This window comes from Podarcis bocagei (genome assembly GCF_964188305.1).
Source record: "Podarcis bocagei genome assembly, chromosome: 7".
Lineage (NCBI taxonomy): Eukaryota > Metazoa > Chordata > Lepidosauria > Squamata > Lacertidae > Podarcis > Podarcis bocagei.
In genome coordinates, this window is record NC_138132.1 from 1,784,950 (window position 1) to 1,811,533 (window position 26,584).

At 51.6% G+C, this 26,584-nt stretch overlaps 2 protein-coding genes and 1 long non-coding RNA gene across 6 annotated transcripts in view; 2 read left to right on the forward strand and 1 right to left on the reverse strand.

Moving 5' to 3' along the window:
- The first annotated feature begins 1,571 nt into the window (after positions 1–1,571).
- On the forward strand, positions 1,572–5,344 carry LOC308590385 (uncharacterized protein). Its single transcript, XM_081200400.1, has 2 exons — positions 1,572–2,114; positions 3,095–5,344. The coding sequence occupies exon 2, from the start codon at positions 3,488–3,490 to the stop codon at positions 5,291–5,293; it is 1,806 nt and encodes a 601-aa protein (XP_081056526.1). The 5' UTR covers positions 1,572–2,114; positions 3,095–3,487; the 3' UTR covers positions 5,294–5,344.
- A 6-nt stretch (positions 5,345–5,350) lies between these two features.
- Positions 5,351–7,482, forward strand: LOC308590628. Its single transcript, XR_014009814.1, has 2 exons — positions 5,351–6,623; positions 6,664–7,482. It is a non-coding gene; the product is annotated as an uncharacterized lncRNA (long non-coding RNA).
- The window catches only part of LOC308590381 (transmembrane protein 87A-like), a gene marked incomplete at its 5' end in the record, with an annotated part of 31,258 nt that continues 10,837 nt past the window's right edge, over positions 6,164–26,584 (reverse strand). For 2 of the 4 annotated variants that reach the window (XM_081200396.1, XM_081200393.1), the window contains 15 exons: positions 6,164–7,894; positions 8,898–8,928; positions 9,566–9,618; positions 10,686–10,747; positions 11,394–11,473; positions 12,598–12,701; positions 14,570–14,628; positions 16,058–16,164; positions 18,319–18,392; positions 18,492–18,585; positions 20,627–20,726; positions 21,268–21,451; positions 22,496–22,560; positions 23,816–23,912; positions 24,917–25,093. In XM_081200396.1, the coding sequence (XP_081056522.1) occupies positions 7,853–7,894; positions 8,898–8,928; positions 9,566–9,618; positions 10,686–10,747; positions 11,394–11,473; positions 12,598–12,701; positions 14,570–14,628; positions 16,058–16,164; positions 18,319–18,392; positions 18,492–18,585; positions 20,627–20,726; positions 21,268–21,451; positions 22,496–22,560; positions 23,816–23,912; positions 24,917–25,093 (1,329 nt within the window). In that variant the 3' untranslated portion in view covers positions 6,164–7,852. Of the gene's footprint in view, positions 7,895–8,897; positions 8,929–9,565; positions 9,619–10,685; positions 10,748–11,393; positions 11,474–12,597; positions 12,702–14,569; positions 14,629–16,057; positions 16,165–17,492; positions 17,564–18,318; positions 18,393–18,491; positions 18,586–20,626; positions 20,727–21,267; positions 21,452–22,495; positions 22,561–23,815; positions 23,913–24,916; positions 25,094–26,584 lie in introns of all 4 variants that reach the window. The other 2 variants (XM_081200394.1, XM_081200395.1) reach the window with 2 other exon arrangements.

Consider the following 26,584-nt stretch of genomic DNA (forward strand, 5'->3'; position numbering starts at 1 on the left):
ATGCATATGACCCCTTCATTCCACTACCCCTTCTTTAATATATTTGGCATCAAAGGTTTTCTAATAAAGAGGAGAAAAAGAGGTCTGGTGTTTGCTTGCTGGGCTTCCACTCCATCCCACCTTAGGAGCGTCTCATCCTACCAGTCCCCCCCCTCCATTCCCACGTTCCTGCAAGACGCGTGAATCCCCTTCCACCAGCAGCCAGGTCGCTGTGGAAATCGGTGCCACTACCCGCTTAGTACAGGCCGCGAAGGAGAGAGCGGGCGGGCGGGCGGGGTCTGGGCACGTGGGGCCCGCCCGCGTGTCACGCGGGAACGTGTGAAGGGCGCCTTCCCGTGCGCGCCCTCCAGATGTTGCCACGGGGGGCGTCCGTCCGAGGCTGCTCCTCCGCCAGGCGCGGAGCAGGGAGAGCCTCGGGCCGGTGGCGGAGCCCGGTACGCGGCGAGGCTCCCCCCGGTACGTGCGGAGGGGAGAGGGAGGGGCTCCTGGGAAGGAGAAGAAAGCGGAGCTGGCTGCGCCCGTCTTTGTTCCCGTCGCCGCTGCAAGGCTGGCACGGATGCTCTGGGCATCAGTCAGGTAAAGGGGGTGCAGTGCGATCGCTGGGGGGTGGGAGGGGGGTGAAGATCCAGCTGGGGGGGTTGGGGAGATGAAGGTCACCGCTGGACGGGGGGGGGGTCCCCATACAGCAGCAGGCAGGGCCAGGATGCTAAGAGCATCTTTGCGCACATCTTGTGCGCGCACGGACGCAGCTGCCTTGCTGGGCTGCAAAGTCCTTGGGAAGGAAGGACTTCCATGGCATGGTTGGAGGCGGAGGAGTCAAGCCGCGGGGGGGGGGGGACACGACGCTTACTCGTGCCCCCACCCCGCCTTACAACCCCCTGAGGACGGGAGCTGCTCGGGGGTCGCCGCCTTCTGTCTCCCCACCGCCGCGCTCCGTGGGAGGAAGGTTGCAAACCGAGGTGCCAGATTCCCACAGCCCCCCATTCTCAGGCACTGCCTTAGGCATTCTTGGGCGCTCTGGGGCTGATGGGACTTGTAGTTCCAAACAGCTGGAGGTCCCCAGGTTGGTGAATCTGTTTTTAGTCTATTGTAGGAATCTTTCCGGCAAACCCAGGATCCTGAGATTAAGAGTCCCATAGTTTACCGACTGAGCTACTGGGCTTTTTGAAAGTCGCAAAAAATATATATAATTCTTCCTATTGATAATGTTATTGTTTTGAGGTTTTTTGTGTTTTACAATCAAGAGCTGTATACGTTTTATGAAATGAAGCAAAAAATATTTTTTAAAAAATTCATCGACCGAGCATGAGAATCTTAATCGTGGATTCAAATCCTACGTTGGGCAAAGGATTCCTGCCTTGTCAGGGGTTGGACTAGATGACCATAGCAGTCCCTTCCTACTCTACAATTCTATGATTTTATTAAATAAATAGGGCTGTGAAAAGGTAGACCAGGAGGAATTTGCCTGCTTGGTGTTGTTGGAAGTCACATTTGGGGGGCATTTTTTTTGAGCTCAAAACCTTATATATAATTGTGGAGTTGGAAGGGACCCTGAGGGTCATCCAAACCAGCCCTGCAATGCAGGAATATGCAGTTGTCCCATACGGGGATCGAACCCGCAACTTTGGCGTTCTCAGCACCACGCTCTAACCAGCTGAGCTATGCATGCACCTTGTCTTCCAACAAAATATACCCAGAGGCAGCTTGCATTTGCAAAGTGGCGAGGCAGAGATGACTCTCTGCACATGCTCAGAAGTGTGCTTGCTAGTTTCCAAGGGCTTGAATCAGGCTATCCTTGCTCCCGAATCCTTCAAGAATGAGCACAAATGCAAGGTCTCTTCCCCGCTCCCTCCCTCCCTCCCTCGCTCAATCTCTTGCTGAGCTCAGCCTTCCTCAATATGAGCAGAGCCATAAGGGTCGCTGAGCAATGTTCTCCGGCTCGCTAGGAAAACATCTGGGATTCTGGAGAGACGTTTTTGCAGAACATTTCACGGCCACAAGCTCTGTGCCAGTGGAGGGAGCCGGCAAAAGGCCAGAAATAGACGCAGCTCCCGGCTTTGCAGAAGGAGGACGGAGTCCAGCCGTCAAGGCAAAACAAAATGTACGCAGGGGGAGTTTGGCCTGTTCGTCTCAAGCAGCAACACCAGGATTCCTAGCAGGGGGGTGGCTTCTGAAGAGAGGTGGAGGGGCACCTGGGCATAAGAAATCAAGTGGCTTCAAAGACTGGTCTCATGGACTGGTTGGATGCAGAGGAATGGTGGAAAGAACTGGCTGGGGAGCCCCCCAAGGGAAGGCGGTCCAGAACCAGGGGGTGGGACAACAATGAGTGATCAGAGGGAGAAGACGGGGAGGAAGTGGTGTTGGGAGCTGGAGAGGCAACAGGGCTTAGTGAGCAGGAGGAGGCTGTGGCAGAGAGCAGTCTAGACTCAGAGGCTGGAGAGGAGAGGGGGCCAAGAGGCAGAGATGGGTCAGGCTGATGAAGAGTCACAGGGATCTCCCCCTCCTGCTGCAACAAGATCCCCTCCCGGCTGGTCTCCCAGAACCAGAAGAGGCACGAAAAGAGGTAGAGGAGAGGTTGGTTGCACCCAGGCGCAGTCTCTGATTGCTTGGGGAAAGCCCTGGAGAGGGAACTTAGATGGCTGTGGAGAGAGAGGGACTTTCAGTCTCGGCAACTGATCCATGGGGCAAGACCCGCGGGGGATGAGTCGCTGCACTCGCTAGGCCTGACACTTCTTTGCAGATCACGCTCTTGCTAATAGAGAGTTAACGCCAACTTGCACAGTGTGATTTACTGCTGGCTCATTTGTGATCATTGGAGGAGGAGCCTAGCATAGATGCTGAGCATCATCTGTGCATGCAGGAGGTTCCCACAGGTTCAACATCTCCAGGAAGGACTAGAAACAGGCTCTTTCTGTTTCTCTGCCCCAAAAAGGGGCTTTGAGGGGAATCCTCGGTGGGCTCGCCACCCAGGGTACGTGCAGCTGTCCCCCAGACCGATCACGTTCCTCAAAAACTGGCTGTATAAATTTCCTAACTATTTGTTCAGTGGACATGTTTATTTTGTGTGTGCCGTTCTGCAGGAAGCCTGGGAAAGGAATGCCCCCTTTGTGCTTCCAAGCCTTTTCTGCATCCACATGAGAAGAAGCAGAGCCTGTGGACACGCTGCAGATGGTAATATGAACTTTGGCAGGGAAATACCTGATGGAGGAACACTGTCCTGCCACCCGTCCTGTCCCCCTCCCACCGCCCAAAAAAAACCTATTGGTAGCTGTTATTTGAAGAAGAAATATGTGAGTTTCGATACCTGCTCCAGCCTGGATTAAGAGCCATGAAGTTATGAAGGAGGCTGACCACAGATAGAGGCAAGTGAGCCGAAAAACGCTGAGGGCTAGAAACACCACCAGCATTGTTGCTGTTTTTTTTTTTAAAAAGCCATCCCGGGAGCAAGGGACAAAAATAAACCGGAGCTCCAGGCAAGGAACAAAACATGCAGACCTCCTCAGAGAGGATAACAGAGGCCCAACTTACCTTATCTTATGATATCAACAAACTCTCTTCACAGGGAGGGGAAGCGTCAAGAAAGAGCCTGATTTCAAGGCCTTCTCCCGGGGCTGGGGGGACCACGAGCAAACCTGAGGCAGGAGAACAGTATCCCTCCAGAAGGGCTTTCTTCAAGCGGAGGTGCCCTTTCTGGCTGAAGAGGAAAGGGGCCGCCAATCCGCCTCAGGTGGCCCCCAAGAGCCGCCTCTGCATGGAGGCCACTCACGAGAGCCCCATCCAGGCCGTCCGGAAGCCGGCCACGCGGGAAGATGCCCGAGGGCCGGACTCTGACGAGGAATCTGTGCCAGGGAAAACAGGCACCTCTCTCCTCAGGAAACTCCTGTGCCTGAAGAAGACGCCCACCGGTCCACCAGCATCACCGGCCCAGAGGGCGAGAGTCCGGTGCGGGCCTGTGGCCGCTCTCAGCAGAACCGCCGACCCACACGGGGAGTCTCCTCTGAAGTGGAAGCCCAGGGCTAAGGCCCCGATCCCGGCAGAGCCCAGCTCCATCGCGGAGACGGCGGCAGCCGATCCGGTGGACAGGCTTGTTGGCTGGTGGGTGACGAAGCCATGGAGAGCTTTCAGGGCCATGCTGAGATCCAGAGCCAAGAAAAGGTCGGTTCTCCCAGAGAGCAAGAGAAGTCCCAAGGCGGTGGAAGAACGGGATATTCGCCTCCCTGCAGAGCCTGAAACCTCGCCCATCGCCAGGGTGGACGGATCCCCCCGTTTTTCACCCACGGAGGACAAAACTCTTGCATCCGACGTAGGTGAAACTCAAGAGGAGGATGAAGGCGGGCACCTGAGCTCCAGGTGTGGGCTGGAGATCCATGGGCGGGCAGGGGACGACATTTCGGACCCTGCGACTGAACGGGAAGTGGATGAGCTCTGCACTTTCTTGAGCGAGGGAAGGCGGCTTCGGGAAGAGAGTCGAGGCCTCAGGGGCGTTTTCGAGTGGAGAGGAACTTGCCACCTTCCTGGGGGGGACGGAGTAGAGGCGGAAGACGTCACAGACCAGGCCCCCGAGCTGGGAGACTACGGGTACTGGGCCGGGGCGTCGGACGGAGAGGAACAGGCTCTCGCTGATCTCGCCGAGAACCCAGGCGGGCAGGGCATGCTGATGGCGACGAGAGATCTGGGCTGGCTGAACAGCGAGTTGCTGGCAAGCCCAGTGGTTGGGCCAAAGGAAAAGCGGGGAAGGGAGGTTTCCGCCACAAGCAATCCCGAAAGCAGAGAGAATGGGCGTGTGGCAGGCGCCAGCAGAGAGACCCCACACATCCACCAGGAAGTGCTGCATCTTAGCAGCTGCTCGGTTCCTCCGCCAGCCTCGCCACCTGGCAGAAGCGATCCTCTGGAAGCAGACCCTTACGACGCTCCCAGGGCCCACATCGCGGAGGAAGAAAGAGCGCCATCTCCTGACTTCCCACAGACCCTGCTGACCCCGCTGGAGCCACCTCCCTCCTTTCCACCCAGAGGGAAAGGCCTTCAGGAGGGGCCACCCCCATTAAGGCCCTGCCAGGCTCTTGCCGAGGACGGAGGAAGGGAAGTCCGCCAAAGGAGAGGGAGCTCCGGGTGGAAGCTGCCATCGCCCACGGAGGAAACCACGGCAGAGCCGGGAGAAGAGGATGACAAGCAGCGGCTCTACCTGGCCGCGGTGGAGATTGTGGGCGCCGCCATTGACGCCGCAGCAGCGCAGCTGGCAAAGGCGGCCGAGCGGGAGCAAGGGGAGCCGGGGTCCAGCAGAGAAGTTCCTTGACGTCCCCGTTCCTGGGGAGAGCAGAGAACTTTGAAAGCAAGCTTCGCCAACCTGGTGGGAGTTGAAGTCCAAGGCATTTGGGGGCACCAGGTTGACAGAGCATGCTTTAAAGGCTTGGTTCAGGGGCCAGGCCTGCGCCTCAGTTCCCCTCCGGCCTTCACCAGCCTCCCCTCTTAATTCCTTAGTAACTTATGGCATCCCCCATTTTTATTTTCTAAAAGACCCTTTTATTCCGGAGCCTGTGGGCAAGAGGAACAGGAGCTGAGGACTGGTGAGGTTCGACATGTCAAAAATACAATTAAACCTGTTCCAATGAAGTTTCTGTCTGCTCGTTTGTACCTCGCCCTCTTGCAGGGCTGGTTTTAGGAACATAGGAAGCTTCTACTGAGCCAGACCACTGGTCCATCCAGCTCAACGCAGACTGCACTGGTTGGCAGCAGCTCTCCAGGGTTTCAGGGGGGGGGCCTACGTGGAGATGCTAAGGGGAATTGGACCTGCATGCAAAGCAGATGCTCTAACCACTGAGCAACAGTTGCCCTCAACCAGAACTGGGTATATGTTGTGACTCATATTTTTGGGGGGGTGGGGAGTCCAGAATGTGGCACTGGACTCTCTGTTGAGCCCAGGGCCTCCTGTCCTCTCACCCGAGACTTTTCAAGTTTAGAGGCGCTGTGTGACAAAACCCTGGTGCCTTCTGCACTCAAAGCAGCTGCTCTCCCGGTGAACCTCTGCCCCTTCTCCCCAACCCACGGGGGGACGCAGCAAACACACACACACTCTAGGGAGTGAACTTTTTGTTCCTCTTTTTTTTTTTTAATAGGGCTGCATAAAAACACACACCGCTTTCCCTCCCCAAAGATGTATGTACAATTTCAAAAATAAATAAAAGGGTTTATTTGAGAAGAAATCCGACATTCCCTCCCCGCGTATCCAGGTAACCTCGAAAGCGTCACATCAGAAAGTCCGGCTGAAGTTTTGGGAACGTGAAAAAAGCTGTTCAGAAGAGCAAGCTTCCCGACGGGATAAGTCTGTACACCGCTCTGGGTGGAATTCTATTATTTATTTATAGAAAAAGCGTCTTTCAAATGCGGAATCAAGGCAGGAAGCAACATATATATATATCTCAAGTGGTCCAGGAAGGATCTCCCAGGGCAGCCTTCCCCAGCCAGGTGGCTGCAAAATGTTCTGGCCTACAACTCCCGTCAGCCTTTGCAATATACAGCTGTGCTGGCTGCAGCTGATGGGAGCTGTAGTCCCGAACATCTGGAGGGCATCAGATTGAGGGGAGGGAGAAGGCTGGCCTAGGAATAAAGGGGGGGGGGAGGACGGGGTGGCTGCGATCCTTCTTATGATCCAACATGGAAGGAAAGGGTGCTTGCTGCCTGCTACTGCCCAAAGGACACTTTTGAGTGCTTTTGAGGCTGCCGTTGTTGAGACAAGAACCACACTGTGGTCTCAAGCAAGCTGGGCTCTCTGCGCTCCCCATATAGCTTCCCCTTCATCCTCAGTTTCCCTTATGCCCCCCACAATAAACCAATCGGGGGCTTTTTTTGCATACAGTTTCCTGCGGCTCAACACAGCTAGCTGCTGCGGGAGACTTGATTCCAGAGATCAACAAACCTGCCCGCCCTATAGATCTGCCCCAATGCTCTCCTTGGCTATAAAAGTCAGCCTTTCCAACCTGCGCCCCCTTTTTGTTGCGGAGTCGGGCCTGCCCCCTGCCTGCGTCTCCTCCGCAAAAAATCAGCCGCTGTCCCCCTAAAGCAGGCACCCCCAACCTTCGGCCCTCCAGGTGTTTTGGACTACAATTCCCATCCTCCCTGACCACTGGTCCTGTTAGCTAGGGATTATGGGAGTTGTAGTCCCAAAACATCTGGAGGGCCACAGGTTAGGGGTGCCTGCCCTAAGGATTCCTCCAAAAAGAGAGGACTGCCCATTTTATGGCTCCCCTTAGAGCGCTTCCATGCGGTCAGAGAAGCAGCTTCGAAGCTGCACAAACTTTGGGTTTGTGCACATTCCCTACCCCAGAATCTTGCACCCCATTCCCCACAAGCGACTCGGGTTCCAAGCCAGCGTCAAGAGACCCAACTGTACAAGTACCCCGAGGCCAACGGCAAAGGACACAAAATGGCGCTACAAAGGGTCCCCCTCGCATTTCCTCATCAGAGAAGGCCTGCTCCAAAACAGGGTTTGGGAAAGAAGTCGACAAGAAAGCAACACCGGTCCGACTGTCCCGCAATCCCCCTCCTCTCCAGCGGGGGGCGCTGGCGATCTCGGCTGCACGCCTGCCCCCCAACTGGTGGGGTCAGGCGTAAGGTCCTCGCCTGGCCAAAAAACAAACAAACCCCCAAAAGCCTCGGAGCTCCATAGTTAGAGAAACACCAAAAAGTAATAAAATAATATTTTGACCATATACAAATATATATATATGTATATATATTATATATGTGCATGTGTAAAAAGGAAAAAAGGGAAAAGGACGACCATCGGCGACTCTTCGTCCGTTCTGAAATCCACCAGGAAAAGAGTGCGGCTGAGCGGCTCGGCCGGATCCAGACTTCATTCCATTTTGGACATTTCGAATTTCGTGGTCACTATTTCCTGTTTTTTGAGGGGGGGGGTGGAGAGAGGGAGGACAAGGGAAAACCCACTTTTTACACAAGCTTTAATACAGTATGTTTCAGATAAGAACAGGAGCTCCTTTGCAGTTCTATCGTGATGGTTGTAAAAAGTTCTAACTGCTGTGACCTCACAGAAGCTTGGCCAATGGTTCTCACAGGCAGGCCTGGCAAATGATTTGTAATAGGGAGGGATTGGGAAAACCATGTAACTTGAATTTTGTGGGCGTATTTGTTCATTAAAACCAGCTGCTGCCCAGGAGCAAATTAGATGGGAGATGCTAGGTGGGAAAAAGGGAATTGACGCATAGGCCTTAAGTTGTTTTATGATTAAGTAGATAAAGGGTATTCAGTGGACATACCGTATTTTTTGCCCTATAAGACACACTTTTTTTTTTTTTTTAGAAAGAGGGAAGGGGGTTTGAAACGAAGCCTTTGCCAACCGTGGAGAGAGATAAAGGACGCTAATGATAAAGGAGGCTGCCTGGGAGGGGGGAAGTAAAAGCCCATGGATCCTCAGGATTTTTACATTGGGTCACCCCAAATTCACCATCAGATCACATAGCATGTCTGTGGCCACAGCATGCACCCAAAAAATTATGCAGCCACTGTTTTGTGGGGATGCAATGGTGCAAAAACGTGGTTACAAAGCACGGATCCACATGGATCCTCAGGATTTTTGCATTGGGCTACTCCAAACTCACCTTCAAATCACATGTCAGTGGCCACAGCATGCACCACAAAAATCATACATCCACAGTTTCGTTCAGAATATTTTTTTTCTTGTTTTACTCCTCTAAAAACTAGGTGCGTCTTATGGTCAGGTGCATCTTATGGAGCGAAAAATACGGTAGTTTTTCCAGTTCTGGGTTGCAATCTCAATGGCCTGGCCAGGAAGGCCAACACAGTGTGCCTATCGCATGAAACATAGCAAGGGCCCCGCTCCATCAGGCCAAAACGCACAAATTAAACTGAACTTGGCTTACCTCATCAGAATCTAACAAAGGAGGGAGCACGCTGGAAGAGGGAAAAGGAGGATTATTAATGTGAATTTTTGTAATATTGCTAGACAGGGGCTGCAGGTGTCAACTGATAAAATCAGGGCAATTAAAACTGAGGTCTTTCACTGGAGAGTCAAACTCGGGAGCGGATTAAATCAGCTTGGGCCTGTCTAGAATCACAGAGCTGTAGAGTTGGAAGGGAACCCCAAGGGATATCTAGTCCAACCCCTGGCAATGAGGGAATCACTGATGAGGAATCAGTCACAAGCGGCCACCCAGCTGCTGTCTAATGAGGCTTCTGAGTTGCTGTGGCAAAAAAGGGACTAATAAATTTTAATAATAATAATTAATAATTGTGCACACTCCCTTTACTGCAGAATAATAATAATAATAATAATAATAATAATAATAATAATAATAATAATAATATTGTGAATGCCCCCCCAAATGCATTTTGTGCAAATGTATTGCAAAGATAGAACTTTGAGGATTCTGCAGTAGAATCCTCAAAGTGCTATCTTTGCAAAACGTTTGCACAAACTGCATTTCCAAACCACTGACTTGCTTATTTGATTAAATGCTAGACAGCTGAACAATAAATCAGTTTACAGGCCACAAACAAGCATCTGAGGGGGTGGAAACCAACAACTTACACGTCAGCCATGGAAGACGGGATGTTTTCTTCAACCCATTTCAAGTCTTCATCCTGAGAAAGGGGAACGAAGCAAGATTTGTGGATGAACAGCAAGGCTTCAGAACCGGAGAACGCAGGTCGTTCTACTTGGACTGGGCTCCAAACGTGCGCCAAAAGCCAGCAGAGAGTGGGATGACATCCCAAAAAGATGGCAAAGGACGGAAATCGGTGTGTTTTTATTTGTAAGAAATACAGTGGTCCCTTGGTACTCAAATGCCTTGGTTCTCAAATGCCAAAAACCCAGAAATAAGTGTTCTGGTTTTCAAACGTTTTTCGGAAGCCGAACATCCAATGCTGCCGTCGGCTATTGTTTTCGGGGTGCCTGCACCAATCTGAAGCCACGTCTTGGTCTCCAAACATTTCAGAAGTCAAATGGACTTCTGGAATGGATTAAGTTCGAGAACCAAGGTACCCCTCTATTTGGCGCTTTTGGTTTTGCTATTTATTTTGTGTTTTTGTTTTTGAGGCTTTTTCGCTTCATTTGTTTTTGTGACTGTGTGGAACCCAGTTCAGCTACTGACTGATTGACTGTGTGACTGTGGAAATGGATAAAAGTCCCCCATCCAAACAATAACTATCATCAGAGCAAGTAAGAAAAAAAATAATTTTAATTTTCATCGTATTGTCTTATTTATTTTATAACACATTACTTCTATTATTGCTTTCATTTTATGGATCAATAGTCTCATTAGATAGTCAAATTCATGTTACATTGCTGCTTTAGGGGTTGTTTTTAAAAGTCTGGAACGGATTAATCCGTTTTGCATGACTTTCTATGGTAAAGCGTGCCTTGGTTTTGGAACGCTTTGGTTTTGGAACGGACTTCCGGAACGGATTAAGTTTGAGAACCAAGGTACCACTGTATAAGATTACTGGGTACTTTGCTACAACCAGAAGAGGCAGCCAGCTGCCTTATGATCCAGAACTGACAAAAGAGAAAGGAAAAGGAGGAGGCGAGGCCAAACCATGGTTTAGGGTGAACTGGGGTTTCGTGTTCCCGGCTAACCATGGTTTGGCTGAGTGCGACTTGCAAACCAGGCCACCGGGAGAGGTGCCTGGACAGGGTGCAGGATCCTTACCACTCTGCTGCCCTTGAGGATCCCATTGGCTTCCGGCTTCGAACTTCTCATCTTCATCCCTTCTGAAAAACAGGGTGGGGTCGAGAAGAAGGACACCTCTTACAAACGCGGAAGGGGGATTATGGGGGTACTTAGAACAGGGCCTGATCCGCAGATCCAAGTGGGGAAAGGCAAACTGGTCCCAAGTAGTTATGGCTTTACATACCAATAGTATTTTATGCAATTTCAACAGAAAAAAAGTATTTTATTTCAATGTATTTTTAATAAAAAATTTCTTGATTTACAAAAGTATGTGCAATGTCTCTCTCTCGTATTTTTACCATGTAACATTTTTACAAATCAGTTTAATTACAACAAATTATGAACCTTATGCCTGCGAGTCTAGCTTTGCGACTTGAGATATGCACCACGCCTGTTCGTTTTACGGGAAATACGTTTGCTTATTTCTTTTTTTGGCTACACTTGGTTAAGCAATATATTTTGATTTGATGAGATGCATGCAAATGCATGCAAATTTGCATCACTTGAGAAGGCTGTGTGTTTTCGGTTTTCCCCACAGGGAACCTTTACGTCTTACATTGCGCCTCTCCGGGTAACAACTGACAGCCAGTAGCCTGGAGAGATGCTCCACCTTCACCTCCCTGAGCCCCCCACCCCCAGGCCTGCCCCACAGAACGCAGCGAGGCCCCCCCGGTGCTGAGCGCTTACCAAAGGCCTCGTTGACCATGGGCTCCTCGTCCTCGTCCTCCGGCTCGCTGCCTTCGTCCACCAAGGGCATGAAGGCGTACCTGGAGTCACAGAGTTGCGGAGTTAGAAGGGACCAAGGGGGGGGGTGTCATCTAGCCCACCCCCCTGCAATGCCTGGGGAGAGCAGCCAAGACATCAAGCCGCAGTTCTCAGCCGGCTTGCTTCTCCTCCAAGAAGCACCATCCGTTGCCTCCTCATCCCTCCCCTCACAACAATCTTATCAGGTAGGCCAAGCCGGGAGTGTGTGAATGCTTCTAAGTGTAATAATAATAATAATAATAATAATAATAATAATAATAATAATAATATTTATACCCCGCTCATCTGGCTGGGTTTCCCCAGCCACTCTGGGCGGCTTCCAACAAAACACTAAAATACAGTAACCTATTAAACATGAAAAGCTTCCCTAAACAGGGCTGCCTTCAGATGTCTGCTAAAAGTCTGGTAGTTGTTGTTCTCTTTGACATCTGGTGGGAGGGCATTCCACAGGGTGGGTGCCACCACCAAGAAGGCCCTCTGCCTGGTTCCCTGTAACTTGGCTTCTTGCAGGGAGGGAACCGCCAGAAGACCCTCGGATCTAGACCTCAGTGTCTGGGCTGGACGATGGGGGTGGCGACGCTCCTTCAGGTATACTGGGCCTTTGAGGCCGTTTAGGGCTTTCAAGGTCAGCACCAACACTTTGAATTGTGCTTGGAAACATAATGGGAGCCAATGTAGGTCTTTTAAGACCGGTGTTATGTGGTCTCGGCGGCCACTCCCAGTTTCCAGTCTAGAAGCCGCATTCTGGATTAGTTGTAGTTTCCAAGTCACCTACAAAGGGAGCCCCACGCAGAACGCATGGCAGTAGTCAAAGCGGGAGATAACCAGAGCACGCACCACTCTGGCAAGACAGTCCGCGGGCAGGGAGGGTCTCATCCTGCCTACCAGGTGGAGCTGGTAGACAGCTGCCCTGGACACAGAATTATCCTGCACCTCCTCCATGGACAGCTGTGAGTCCAGAATGACTCCCAGGCTGCACACCTGGTCCTTCAGGGGCACAGTTGCCCCATTCAGGACCAGGGAGTCCTCCACACCAGCCCGCCCCCTGTCCCCCAGAAACAGTACTTCTGTCTTGTCAGGATTCAGGTTGTGCTTCAGAGCATCGCCTGCCCAGAGGTTGCTGTACCTTTGGTTATTGGCTGAGGGTCTCCAGAGGAACATGATCACCAGAAGGATGATAGAAAAGAGGAATCTCCAGAAAGCATCGTCGATCCACAACTCCCTCCAGTCCTGATGAGCAGCGAGGAAGAAATTAATCTCATCCTGAGTCAGACTTGGCCTACTCTCCTCCCAAACCCCAGACCCAGCCTTGCACTTTTGGAGTATCTGGAGAGAACTCAAGGACACTTCATGTTCAAGGGGTCTCCCCTGCCAGGTAAGGACACAAATGAGCCTTTTTTTAAAAAAGACAAAAGGTGCACCAATAGGATTTCTTTGACCCGGGGCGAAGCGATGATAGCGAAAATAATGATGACCCCACCTTTTTTCCTAGACTGGGACTTGAGGCAGCTTGCACAGGTAAAATACAAAAAGCTGTAAACATATATATCATGGGTAGGCAGCCTAAGGCCCGGGGGCCGGATGTGGCCCAATTGCCTTCTAAATCCGGCCCCCGGACGGTCCGGGAATCAGTGTGTTTTTACATGAATAGAATGTGTCCTTTTATTTAAAATGCACCTCTGGGTTATTTGTGGGGCATAGGAATTAGTTCTTTTTTTATTTTCCAAAATATAGTCTGGCCCCCCACAAGGTCTGAGGGACAGTGGACTGGACCCCTGCTGAAAAAGTTCGCTGACCCCTGATATATACTGTATTTTTCTGTGTATAAGATGCCCCCATGTATAAGACGCTCCCTAATTATTAGGGACTCCAATTTCAGAAATCCCCACCATTCATTATCCGTGTATAAGACCCACAGTTTTTCATATAATTTTAAAGTGAAAAAAAACCCTAGTCTTATACAGTGGTGCCTCGCAAGACAAAATTAATTCGTTCTGCAAGTCTCTTCGTCTTGCGGTTATTTCGTCTTGGGATGCACGGTTTCCCATAGGAATGCATTGAAAATCAATTAATGCGTTCCTAGGGAAACCGCCTTCAGACCAGGTCCAGTGACAGTCTGTCCCCGGACCTCTTCTGAAGGCTGGGGGGGGGGGACAAGGGCTTTTCTTCTCACCCCCAGCATTTTTAAAAACCCTGGGACAGCGGAGGACTTCTCCGCTGTCCGGGCGATCTTAAAATGCTGGCGGGCGGCATTTTAAAACCCCCCCAGGACAGCGGAGGACTTCTCCGCTGTCTGGGGCGATTTAAAAGCCCCTGGGAAGGCAGGCAGGGGGGGACAAAGACTTTCGCCCCCCGCCCACCTTCAGAAGGTGTTCCCACCCCCCGCCCGGCTTCGCAGCAGTGCTACGAAGCCCGGCGGCTGGGGCAGGTGCTCCCGCCCCCCCACCCCGCTTCGGAGCACGGGGAGATCGCTTCTCCCCACCGCCCCTTGCTTCAAAAGAGGTCCGGGGGCAGCGGGTGCGCTTCCCGGGGAGATTTTAAAATGCTGGGGGTCGGGAGCGAAGCGTTCGCTGCCGACCCCCAGCATTTTAAAATCTCCCCGGGACAGGGGGAGATTTTAAAATGCTGGGGGTCGCTCCCGCCCGCCAGCATTTTAAAATCTCCCCGGGACAGGCGGGGGGAAGGCAGGCGGGGGGGGAGCAAAGACTTTTGCCCTCCGCCGGCCTTCAGAAGAGGTCCTCTTCTGAAGGCCGGCTGTGGGCGAAAGTCTTTGCTCCCGACCGCCAGCATTTCCCTATGGGCTTTCGTCTTGCGATGCAAGCCCATAGGGAAATTCGTCTTGCGAAGCGCCTCCAAAACAGAAAAGCCTTTCGTCTTGCGGGTTTTCCGTCTTGCGAGGCATTCGTCTTGCGGGGTACCACTGTACAAGGAAAAGTACGGTAACTGGGATCGATGAAAAGCAGTTAAAACTCTTAACAGGATTTAAACAGTATTTGTAAAGATCTGTTCAAATGTAGATAATAATCGCCATCAGCTCAGCACCCCCAAAAAATGTCCGTCTCCCCACCCCCCTTTGGATGGGGTTCCTCAGTACTCACTGCCTGGCACGTGGCGAGCCTGAAAGTCTTAGTGGTCCATATAATGAAGATGACAGAAGCTGCAGAGGAAACAAATTTTGGGTGAGTTGGATGAGACTTTGGCAGCAATGCCAAATATTTATCTTGTGCCATTTAAACCAGCGGCACCCTCTGCGACCTCCAGGTATCCTGCCTTTCAGTACGACCACAGGTGTTTTTTTGGGCCGTCCCATCGCCTTGATTATGTCCTTTGGGGAATAACCAAGATGCAAGTCAGCGCTGCAACAGAAGGTTGCAGTGTGGAGGGCTTCTCTTCGGCCTGCCAGCCACGCCCTCCCTCCAGGGCGGCCCGTTTCATTACACGCCTCCAGGAGCATCAGCTACCTCTGCGCACCAAGTGCGCTCCATGCGCATCGGAGCTGTTTGGGAGATTACTGCAACTTAAGAGTTATTTATTTAGGTACAGTGGTGCCTTGGTTCTCAAACACCTTGGAACCCAAATGCTGCAAACCCGGAAGTAAGTGTTCTGGTTTGTGAACATTTTTTGGAAGCCGAACATGCTCTGATTTGAGTGTTACGCTTCCGATTGGAGTGTTACGCTGAGGTCTGTCTGTTTTTGCTATTTATTTTGCTTTTTTGCGGCTCTTTTTTGTTTTTGTGACTGTGTGGAACCCAGTTCAGCAACTGATTGATTGTGCGACTGCAGCACATTGTTTATTGCTTCCATTTTATGGATCAATGGTCTCGTTAGATGGTAAAATTCATGTTAAATCGCTGTTTTAGGGGTTGCTTTTAAAAGTCTGGAACGGATTAACCCAGGCATGTCCAAAGTCCGTTTTGGGTTTCATCCAGCCCCTGTGGCAGTTTATTTCCTGGGGTAAAATCCTGAAAAAAAAACTCAGCAACTTCAATCCTAAAAAAACCCTATGGTTGGACCTTTGGTCGGCCTTCACGGCCCTTCACTTCTTCAAATCCGGCCCTCTTTGTAAAACGTTTGGACACCACTGGATTAATCCATTTTGCATTACTTTCTAGGGGAAAGCGCACCTTGGCTTTGGAATGCTTTGGTTTTGGAACGGAATTCCGGATTGAGTTTGAGAACCAAGGTACCACTGTACTTCTGAAAATCTTGCATTTCCTCCCGTTGAGAATTCTGCCACCTTCCATGGTGGGCTTTTGGCTCAGAAATGAATCTTCTGCAGACACTGGGCAGCCAGCCGCCGGGACCCCTTAGCCGCAATCCCGGATCACAGCTATCAATGTTTCCCTTTTTTAAAGGGAAATTCCCTTATTCCGAATAGGATTCCCCGCAAGAAAAGAGAAAAGTTGGCAGTTATGGCAATCCCTGCCTTACTTCCGGGCGTCGGGCTGGATAACCTCTGGGGGTCCCAATCAGCGCAACAATCCCATGAATTCTGCCTTCAGATGGGACTGGGAAACCTGGACACGCACATAATACAGACGCGAAGCAGACGGGTTGGAGGGGTCCCCCTTCTCCCCCAGACTCACCGATGACAGCGAAGATGAGCGTGTTGGTGAAATGGCGGTAGAGCGAGAGTTTGACCAGGTTCCGGCGCAGTTTCAGCAGCTTCATGGTTTGCACCAGGCTAATGAGGATGTGTTGCTCGTTAAGGAAGACGGCAGTGGGTGGAGGTGGGGGGAGGAGAGAGAGTGGCTGGGGGGAAACCACTCCCACGGAGGACCTTAAGGTCTTCAAACAAAAACATCTTGGAGGTCCCAGGCCACAGGGAGGTTAGGCTGGCCTCAACCAGAGCCAGGGCTTTTTCGGCTGTGGTCCCAATCTGGTGGAACACTCTGTCCCAAGAGAGTGGCCATGGAGGCGCAGGTTGCAGCCACAGCAAAAGTGGCATTTTACCATCTCCGCCGTATTAAGCCGTTGGTCCCTTACCTCTCTCGCCCTGGCCACAGTGATCCATGTGACAGTCACCTCCAGGCTTGACTGCTATAATTTGCTCTACGTGGGGCTGCCCTTGAAGCTGACCCAGAAACTCCAGCGGGTGCAGAATGCCGTGGCGAGGCTCCTTACGGGGTCCTTGCCGCGGCATCACATTCATCCAGTGCTTTACCAGCTGCACTGGCTCCTGGTGGAGTACAGGGTCAGGTTTAAGGTGCTGGTTTTAACCTTTAAAGCCCTATGAAGCCTAGATCCCTCGTACCTACGGGACCGCCTCTCCTGGTCTGCCCCGCGGAGGACCTTAAGGTCCACAAATGACAACACTTTGGAGGTCCCAGGTCACAAGGTGGTTAGATTGGTCTCAACCAGAGCCAGGGCTTTTTCAGCCATGGCCCCAATCTGGTGGAACGCTCTGTCCCAAGAGACTAGGGCCCTGCGGGACTTGACATCTTTCCTGCAAGACAGAGCTGTTCCACCAGGCCTTTGGTCAGGGCGCAACCTGACCCCCTCCTCTGGTAATCCTCACAGAACTCTAGCCCAATGGTTGCCATCAATTTGATTTTGAATTGATTTCAGAATTAATTGATTTTAGAATGTTGTGTTACTTTTACTGTTGTTAGCTGCTCTGAGCCCGGCTTCGGCTGGGGAGGGCGGGATATAAATAAAATTTTATTTATTTATTTATTATTAAGAGTGGGGAGGAGAGAGGGGTTTGCCCCACAGGCCTCTGTTTGGCCCCCATGAGAACAGCATGCTGGCCAGACCCAACAGGCTTCTTTTTATAGAGCCTCCGGGTCCAGACGCAGTCTATCTGGGCCACTGGGTTGTTCCCATGTTCTAACCACCACCAACTACACCCTCCCAGCAGATAAGGAGCGTCGCTACGGGCAGGGAGCTCAACCACCCAAAAAGGAGCAGATCGTTGGGGAAATGACTTTTCGGGGGAGGAGGGCAAGAAACCGAAAGGCACATGCAGGCGCAACTGAACGAGAGTCGGGGCCCGACCCGGCCAGGCAGAGCACAGAGGATATCCACCAGCAGAGGGCAGAGTCGAGCATAGCCAGAGGGATAGCAGCTAGCAGCACCAAGTCGTCTTGCGCCTGCGATAAAACGGGGGGGGGGGGGGAGGAGACAAGAGAAAAGAAGGAGAAAGAGGTGGTGAAGAGGAGAGGCAGAAAGAAAAGGGAGGCCAAAGTGCAGGCAGGAAGCCGAGCTGATTTGCAGCTGAGAACAAACAGCTCGTCAAAACGAGCCAGGCGCCTAGGGCGAGCCGACATTCGCTTCCAGGCGACCACGCGATATAAAGCGTTTGGGTTATAAAGACTAGGACCTGGGAAACAACTTCTACCCAAATGCGATTTTGGTTTTAAACGCGGTGTAAGGAGTCTCTATGGGAGTATATTGTATTTAAAAATGGGGTATCAGAGATTTTAGGGGGCTAACCAGGCTGGGATAGCTGGGATAGCAGGCTTGTTGGGTTTTGAAGGGCTGCCTTCAGATGTCTCCTAAAAGTCAGATAGTTGTTTATTTCCTTGACATCTGGTGGGAGGGCGTTCCACAGGGCGGGTGCCACCACCGAGAAGGCCCTCTGCCTGGTTCCCTGTAGCTTGGCTTCTCGCAGGGAGGGAAGGGCCAGAAGGCCCTCAGGAGATGGACCCCGGTGTTCGGGCTGAACGATGGGGGTGGAGACGCAGAAATCCTTTGTGGGCTGCCAGATTAGATTGCAAAGCTTTATCTTTCTCCCTTCATTTAGAACCTTCCCCCCCCCAATCTCTAATACAAGGCAAGGGAAGAGCCAAGATCTGAGAGAAAGCAAACTGAACCACCCCCAAGTTTCTAGTCCCTAGTAAAGGATATCCACCAGACGATACACGAATCCACAAACGCCAGGAAAATTTCACAGATGAGCGCGGCGGCTTTAGTTTGCTCCTGGGGTGGGAGGGGAACAGTCAGGCTGAGAGGACTGTTCCTGGGCTTAACCCCCCCCATGCCACCCTCCCTGCCTCCCCCCGTGCTGCCCGCCCTTACCGATTTGACTCGCAGGACCCCCTCGATGATGGAGAAGATCAAGTACATCAGCCCCACGCCCACGACCCGATTCAAGAGAGCCCCCAGCCGCGGCCTGCGGAGAGAAAAGAGGGGCAGAAGTCGAGGAGCCGAGTCACCGGAAAAACGGGTCAGGTCTCTTGTGAATGTGACGGCGCTTTGCCGCGATTCCTGTGCCGCAGTGGGTTGGGCCAGATGACCTTGAGAGGTCCCCTCCCAGCGCTGCAATTCTGGCAACCAGCTCTATGATCCGAGAATGTCTCCCAGGCAAGAGAATCATCATCATCATCATCATCATCATCATCATCATCATCATTTATACCCTGTCCATCTGGCTGGATTTCCCCAGTCATTCTGGGCGGCTTCCAACAGAATATTAAAATTTAATAATCTATGAAACATTGCGGATGGTCCGGGAATCAGCGTGTTTTTACATGAGTAGAATGTGTCCTTTTATTTAAAATGCACCTCTGGGTTATTTGTGGGGCATAGGAATTCGTTCATTTTTTTTCTTTTCCAAAATATAGTCCGGCCCCCCACAAGGTCTGAGGGACAGTGGACCGGCCCCCTGCTGAAAAAGTTTGTTGGCCTAAGTGGCACAAAACCCGTAGGAAGACAACTGATCCAGAACTCGGACAGGCAGTGGCTGGGGCAGGCATGGGGAACTTCAGACCTGGAGCCAGATGTGGCCCTCCAGACCTTTCTAAGTGGCCCTCAAACAGCCCCCTGCCTACGCCCTGCTCTGCAACCCGAGTTTGCTCAGCCGGGAAGTGCCCAGGCACCTGGGAAATGCCCCTTGCTTCCCTGGGTGCAGGATAGAACCACAGAGCCAAAAGGGACCCTGTAGATCATCTAGTCCAACCCGCTGCAACGCAGAATATTTTACACCTGATGGGGCTCAAACCCTCAGCCCTGAGATTAAGGGTCTCCTGCTCTGCTGACTGATAGAGAAGGGTGTGTTGGAAACCAGGTGAAGGTCCTGTGTGAGTGTCTGGAGGCGGTTGGAGGTTGGATGGCAGCTAACAGATTGAGGTTAAATCCTGACAAGACAGAAGTACTGTTTTGGGGGGACAGGAGGCGGGCGGGTGTGGGGGACTCCCTGGTCCTGGATTGCGTAACTGTGCCCCTGAAGGACCAGGTGTGCAGCCTGGGAGTCATTTTGGACTCACAGCTGTCCATGAAGGCACAGGTCCATTCTGTGTACAGGGCAGCTGTCCACCAGCTCCATCTGGTACACAGGATGAGACCCCCCCTGCCTGCGGACTGTCTCGCCAGAGTGGTGCATGCTCTGGTTATCTCCTGCTTGGACTACTGCAACACGCTCTATACTACAACTAATCCAGAATGCGGCAGCTAGACTGGTGACTGGGAGCCGCCGCTGGGACCACATAACACCAGTCCTCAGAGATCTGCATTGGCTCCCAGTATGTTTCCGAGCACAATTCAAAGTGTTGGTGCTGACCTTGAAAGCCCTAAACGGCCTCGGTCCTGTATACCTGAAGGAGCGTCTCCACCCCCATCGTTCTGCCTGGACACTGAGGTCCAGCTCCAAGAGCCTTCTTGCGGTTCCCTCCCTGCGAGAAGTGAGGTTACAGGGAACCAGGCCTTCTCAGTAGTGGCCCCCGCCCTGTGGAACGCCCTCCCACTAGATGTCAAAGAGAACAACAACTACCAGGCTATTAGAAGACATCTGAAGGCAGCCCTGTTTAGGGAAGCTTTTAATGCTTAATAGGTGGAAGCCGCCCAGAGTGGCTGGGGAAGACCAGCCAGATTGGCAGGGTATAAATAAATTATTATTATTATTATTATTATTATTATTATTATTATTATTATTATTATTATTAGGCAACTGGCTGCCCCACATGCTTTCTTCCCTAGCCCCGGCCACCGCTTCCATCCGGCCCCCGGAAAGGAACATGGCCCTCAGGTGGGGAACACTGAAAAGGCCCTCCCGCCACCCTAGCTGAGGATCTCCATGAGGTCTTCCCCATGCCAGGAAACTTAAACGGCGGCATCAGGGACTGACGTTGGGGCCTTCTGCACCCCCAGCAGGTGTCCTCCGCCGCTTTGGCCAAGGGGTTGGCCGCCCTCTCCCTCTCCCCGGCCGACACACTCACTTGACAATGCCGTATCCCAGGCTAGCGATGATGACCAGCACCCGCGCCAGCATCCTCTTCACGGCACACAGGACCTCGGCAAATATCACCGCCCCTTGGACTGGAAAGCAGAAGGAGAGAAGGCGCCGTTTCGAGAGAAGGCAGAGGCTGCGAAAATGCGGGGCAGCCCCTGCAGAGAGGAACCAGAAACGTCCCGCAAGGTCCACGCCTGGCGCCCCCAACCTGCGGCCCTCCAGATGTTTGGAGACTACAACTCCCATCATCCCTAGCTAAGAGGACCAGTAGTCAGGGGGTGATGGGAATTGTAGTCCCAAAACATCTGGAGAGCCGAAGGTTGGGGATTCCTGGTCCACATCATACATTTAAAGCTCCACGGTGCTGCTTTAAATGGTCATGGCGGCTTCTCCCAAGGAATTCTGGGAACTCTGTGTGTGTGTGTACCTCAGGTTACAGACGCTTCAGGTTGCGATTTTCGGGGGTCACGCATGCGCAGAAGCGCAGAATTGCAACCAGTGTGCGTGCGCAGACACGCCGCTGCAGGTTGCAAACGCTGCGCGTTGTGAGCGTGCCTCCCGCACGGATCCTGTTCACAAGCTGAGTGCCCACTCAAAGCAAGTCGCTGTCCGCAAGTCCCCGCTGACCTGAGATCCCTTGGCTCTGGATGCTCTGGAACTCAGCGTAGAAGACGGCCTTCTCTAGCATTCCCAGGAGGATGACGCCGCCAATCCAGAACTGGATGCGAAGGATGTCTCGCCAGTAGCAGGCCAACAGGACCAGCCAGAGGACCCCGTAAAGCACGTAGACAATGCACATCACCATGTAGAACTGCGGGGGGAGGAAAGGGCAGGAGAGGAATAAGGCTGGAGGAGGCCCTCTGGACCTTGTGGGACTACAACTCCCATCATCCATGGCGACCGGGCCACACTGGATGCTGGGAACTGTAGTCCCAACACCTGGCTACTGACACAGTATATAGCAGTGTTTCCCAACCTTGGGCCTCCAGCTGTTTTCGAACTACAATTCCTATCATCCCTGACCACTGGTCTTGCTAGCTGAGGATTATGGGAGTTGTAGTCCAAAAACAGCTGGAGGCCCAAGGTTGGGAATGTCAGGAAAAAGCAGCAATGCAAAAGCCAGCTGCAGGTGGCTGGAATGCAAAACAGGATGTTGATGTCTGGGACTGTGCTATTGGAGAAAGGGGGCAGTCCATTCTCTGTACTGAGCACCGGATGTTAGCTCAGAGTGTCATCTGACCTGTGCTGGAAGTACAGGGGTGGAGTTGTGACTCTACTGCCGGAGTCTGGAGAGTACAGACACGTTTTCTCTGTGCTGCTGAATGACAGGAATAAAACATGTAAATAGGACTCCTGTCTGTCTTTCTTCCCCTCCCTGGGGGAGTGCAAGGAGGGAGAAGGAGAAGGGTGTGTTCTCCTCACTTTTGGGGAGGATCGCCGATTTACGACCTTGCCTGCCGGGAGACGCAGACGGAAGGTCAACAAGGATCCCAGCCGAATGCCTGGAGTGAGGCCAGTTTACCTGTGACCCCAGCTGGAATCCTGACAGGGAAATGCTGGTATATAGAAATGGGTCAAGACAGGAATCCTGACACAGCGGCAACTACTGGACAGAGGTGTCTTGGCCGCAGTACTCCGCCAGCTTCCAGGCTGGACTACTGCCATGTGCTCTACGTGGGGCTGCCCTTGGAGACGACTCGGAAACTTTGAATGGTCCAAAGCGCATCATCGGCCAGCTGTCTCTTTGTTTTGAAACGGCTGTGCTGGTTGTCGGTCTCTCTGAGCTGCCCGCCGAACCCACACGAAGCATTGCCAAGCCCCACAGGGGGAACCCACGGGGAGGAAAAGAACTCACCACCATCAGAGGCCACTCGGAGGCAGAGATGTACTGGTGGTCGGGGTGCCTCATCTGCACGTCAACTGAAAGTTGGAGGGGGAAAGGAGACAGGTGAGCGGAAGGGGCTACGGGAGAGGAAGCACCAAAATTATGGCACGCTTTTGCCACACAAAAGGTGACAAACATATAGCCTCGGTCCTGGAAGAGTTCCAAGCTAAACTGCCAGCACAGCTATTATACAGGGCTCAGGTTTGGACAAGAACTCACCTTGGGTCTACGGAAGCTGTCCAGTCAAAGCTCTTAAGGCCAATTTCCTCTGTCCCACCCTGTGTCCCAAACGCATCATTGCGCCCAGAGGCTAATCTTCCCTCGGTAGAATGATGAATCTGGCGTAGGACACTCAACTATTGGCTTTGCCTAAACTCAAATCCCCCCAGTCTAACATCCCTCGTGCTGCAAGATCCCAAAAGCGCCTGGACTAAAACTGTCTATCAAAAACTTCACTCTTGTGTTTTATCACCACAACAGCTACTCACTGTGGGTTTTAGTCAAGCAAACAGTCTAATTTGCTAGCGCCTAAATGATATCGAGCGTCAGAACAACTTGGCCACAATAAGGAAATTTTGCCCATGGTACGACTATTTTCCACCTTCCCATTTCGACTCTCTGGCACCCTATCTGCATAACCAAGCAATCCTAAAATATAGACTCGTTTTTACTCTCGCAAGATTGAATGTCTTGCCCTTGGCTGGACTTGAGGGACGATTCCAACAGATTCCACACGAGAAACGCTTCTGTCCCTGTGGAGATGGCAGTTGCAAATCGGTGGCACATGCCCTTCTGGCCTGCTCTCTTTATAAAGACTTGAGGAATGAGATTATCACCTCTCTTTTATTGCCCATTCCTGGTCTCCCAACCACTGCCACAATGTCCTTTCTCTTGGCAGATCAAGACGAGCAGGTGACAGCAAAGGTGGCAAGGTTTTTAGCTGGGGCAATCAGAATAAGGTCCACTATTTGACCATTGATTCAAAGCCCCAAAATGTATTTGATATAATTGATTTCTTTTACTTCTATTCTTTGTATAGTGTATTGTATAAATCTGATTTTTTTGATTACTATTTTTTAAAAAAACCATTGATTTTTATCCACCCTGCATTATACACAACTGAGCTGGAAAACAAAGCCCATCTCTTCACCCAGGTATCTAATGCTGGGAACAGAACAGCCCAGGTTGTTTCTCGTGCGAAGGCAAAGCTTTCCCCACCGACTCAAACGCCGCTCCGCTGACTAATCTCAACCCTCGCCGCCCACGGAAAAGCCGTGCCATTTCACTCACTTTTGATCTCCCAGTTAGGAGGCGCCTTCTTGTTGCTGAGGATCCTGAGGATGAAGACGTAAGGCCCGTCCTCCCAGGTCACGGCGACCGTCGAAACCTAGAAGGACCCACCCAGAAAAACACCCTGGGTCAGCCAAGGTTCTGGGGCTCAGAAGCGTTGCTGCGCCAACCGCAGAGGGCATGGCATGGACTTCATGACAAACAGCCTTTGGCAGCCCTCCCCTGTAGTGATCAGGTGGGATTGCTATGAGGAATTACAAAAAATATGGAGCAAGCCATTTGTGTCCGCAATGAAAGCACTGCGTTGACTGGCTTTGAGCCATTTTGATATGATTTCTGATCAACCCACGCCTCTGCATCTCTGTCCAGTTTCTCTGCCTGACAGGCACGTATAAGCATTCTAAATACAGGCCAGTTGCTTCACCAGGCATCCTGGGTCATAAAGATGGAAAGTAGCTTTGATGTAATTTGTTAATCTTTAGGTAGATCTTAAGGGCCAGCAAACCTAGACAGCATCGTAAACCTTAAATCTTAAACCTAGACAGCATCTTAAACCTTAAATCTTAAACCTAGACAGCATCTTAAACCTTAAATCTTAAACCTAGACAGCATCTTAAAAAGCAGAGACATCACCTTGCCAACAAAGGCCCGTATAGTTAAAGCTCTGGTTTTCCCAGTAGGGATGTATGGAAGTGAGAGCTGGACCATAAAGAAGGCTGATCACTGAAGAATTGATGCTTTTGAATTCTGGTGCTGGAGGAGACTCTGGAGAGTCCCATGGACTGCAAGAAGATCCAACCTCTCCTTTCTGAAGGAAATCAGCCCTGAGTGCTCCCTGGAAGGACAGATCCTGAAGCTGAGGCTCCAAGACTTTGGCCACCTCAGGAGAAGAGAAGACTCCCTGGAAAAGACCCTGATGTTGGGAAAGATGGAGGGCACAAGGAGAAGGGGATGAAGGAGGACGAGATGGTGGGATGGTGTTCTCGAAGCTCCCAGCATGAGTTGGATCAAGCGATGGAAGACAGGCGTGCCTGGCGTGCTCTGGTCCAGGGGGTCATGAAGAGGTGGACACGACTAAACGACTAAACAACAACAACCAACCTCTAACTTCTGCTTCTTCGCCACTGTGCTCTTCGCGGCGCCTTTGTCTTCCTTCTCGCTGGCCGAGGCAGCCGGCTGCGCAACATCCTTGCTCTCTTGTGTGGCTCCAGTTTCCTTCCCCACGGCCTTTTCTTCTGCCTGTTTGGGAGCCTCCCTCTTCTTCACTCCCGACTGGGGCTGCGGGCGAAACGGGAAAATGGGTATCGGGAAAAGGGTGGGAGCGCCAACGAAAGGGTGGCGTCTCTTGGAGGAATCGGTCCACCTATCGCTCTTGGGAGCCGCCATGCCTGCAAATTGAAAGGGTCCCAAGAAGGGGAAAATATCCCGTCTCTCTCTTTTTTATATATATAAATTTTTATTAGTATTAACATACCATTTTCAACAGTAATTAAACATGCTTTTACATCTTACTCAATTTTTTTTGACTTCCATCGGTCCTGTCTGTAAATTTTCCAATCTCATCTCTTAGTATACATTTCTTACTTTTCTTATTCCATTTAAAACTTATAACCAATCATCTCTATTCTTTATCTATTTTGTAACACTTCTTGTATTTCTCCTTACAAAACTTCTTGTAGTCCTACTAGCCTAATTTGTTGGTTACAATTGCTCTTCAGATAACCTTCTCTCTCTCACCCACTGAAAGAGGGGGTGGCAAACAAGGGAAACTGCATCTGGTACCCAGCAGTCAGCGATTTCAGAGAAAATCACGCAGAACATCCACAGGGCTGCAGCAAAGCCACCAATGAAATCTGTTGTTATACCAGGGGTGGGGGGAAAACTTCGAGTCTGGCCAGGGAAGGGAAGTTTTTAATGTTTAATGCTGTATTGTGTTTTTAATATTTGCTTGGAAGCCGTCCAGAGTGTCTGGGGAAACCCAGCCAGATGGACGGGGTATAAATGATAATAATAATATGGTCATACCTCGGATTAAATGTGCTTCAGGTTGAGCGCTTTCGGATTGCGCTCCGCGGCGACCTGGAAGTAACAGAATGTGTTACTTCCAGGTTTTGCCGCTCGCGCATGCGCAGATGGTCAAAATGCCATCATGCGCATGCACGGAAGAGGTGAATTGCGACCCACGCACAGACGCGGGTTGTGTTCACTTCTGGATGCGAACAGGGCTCCAGAACGGATCCCATTCGTATCCAGAGGTACCACTGTAATATTATTATTATTATTATTATTATTATTATTAATGCTACCCTCCAACTCCCATTTGGGACTCTCCCTCAGGCCACACTCCCCCCCCCAGCTTTCTCTCCCCCCCCCCGCCTTGAGAGTTTGTTTTTCCTGGCTGGACTGCACCCCTGGAATATACTGATAATAGCTCTGGCTTCCTCTGATGGAGGAGAGAGAGGCGCGTTCGAGTATCCATGGTGACTGGCTTACCCCACAATGGCAAAATTTGCACTGCCCACTTTCCTTCTGGCTTTGCTCCCCCCCCCCCCATGATGAATGGCACAGAAACACCCTGCCTATTTAGGAAAGAGCCATCTGGCCTAGTGGGAAGATCCATTGCACCACTGAATTTCATTTAAGGCTGGCTTCGGGGGGGCCCGGGAGCGCGGTTAAGAGCAGCACTTGCAGCGCTGAGCTTAAGAAGAGCTTGCTGGATCCACCCGATTCAGGGTTGCTTGCTTCCAGGAATCCCATAAGGAGAGTAAG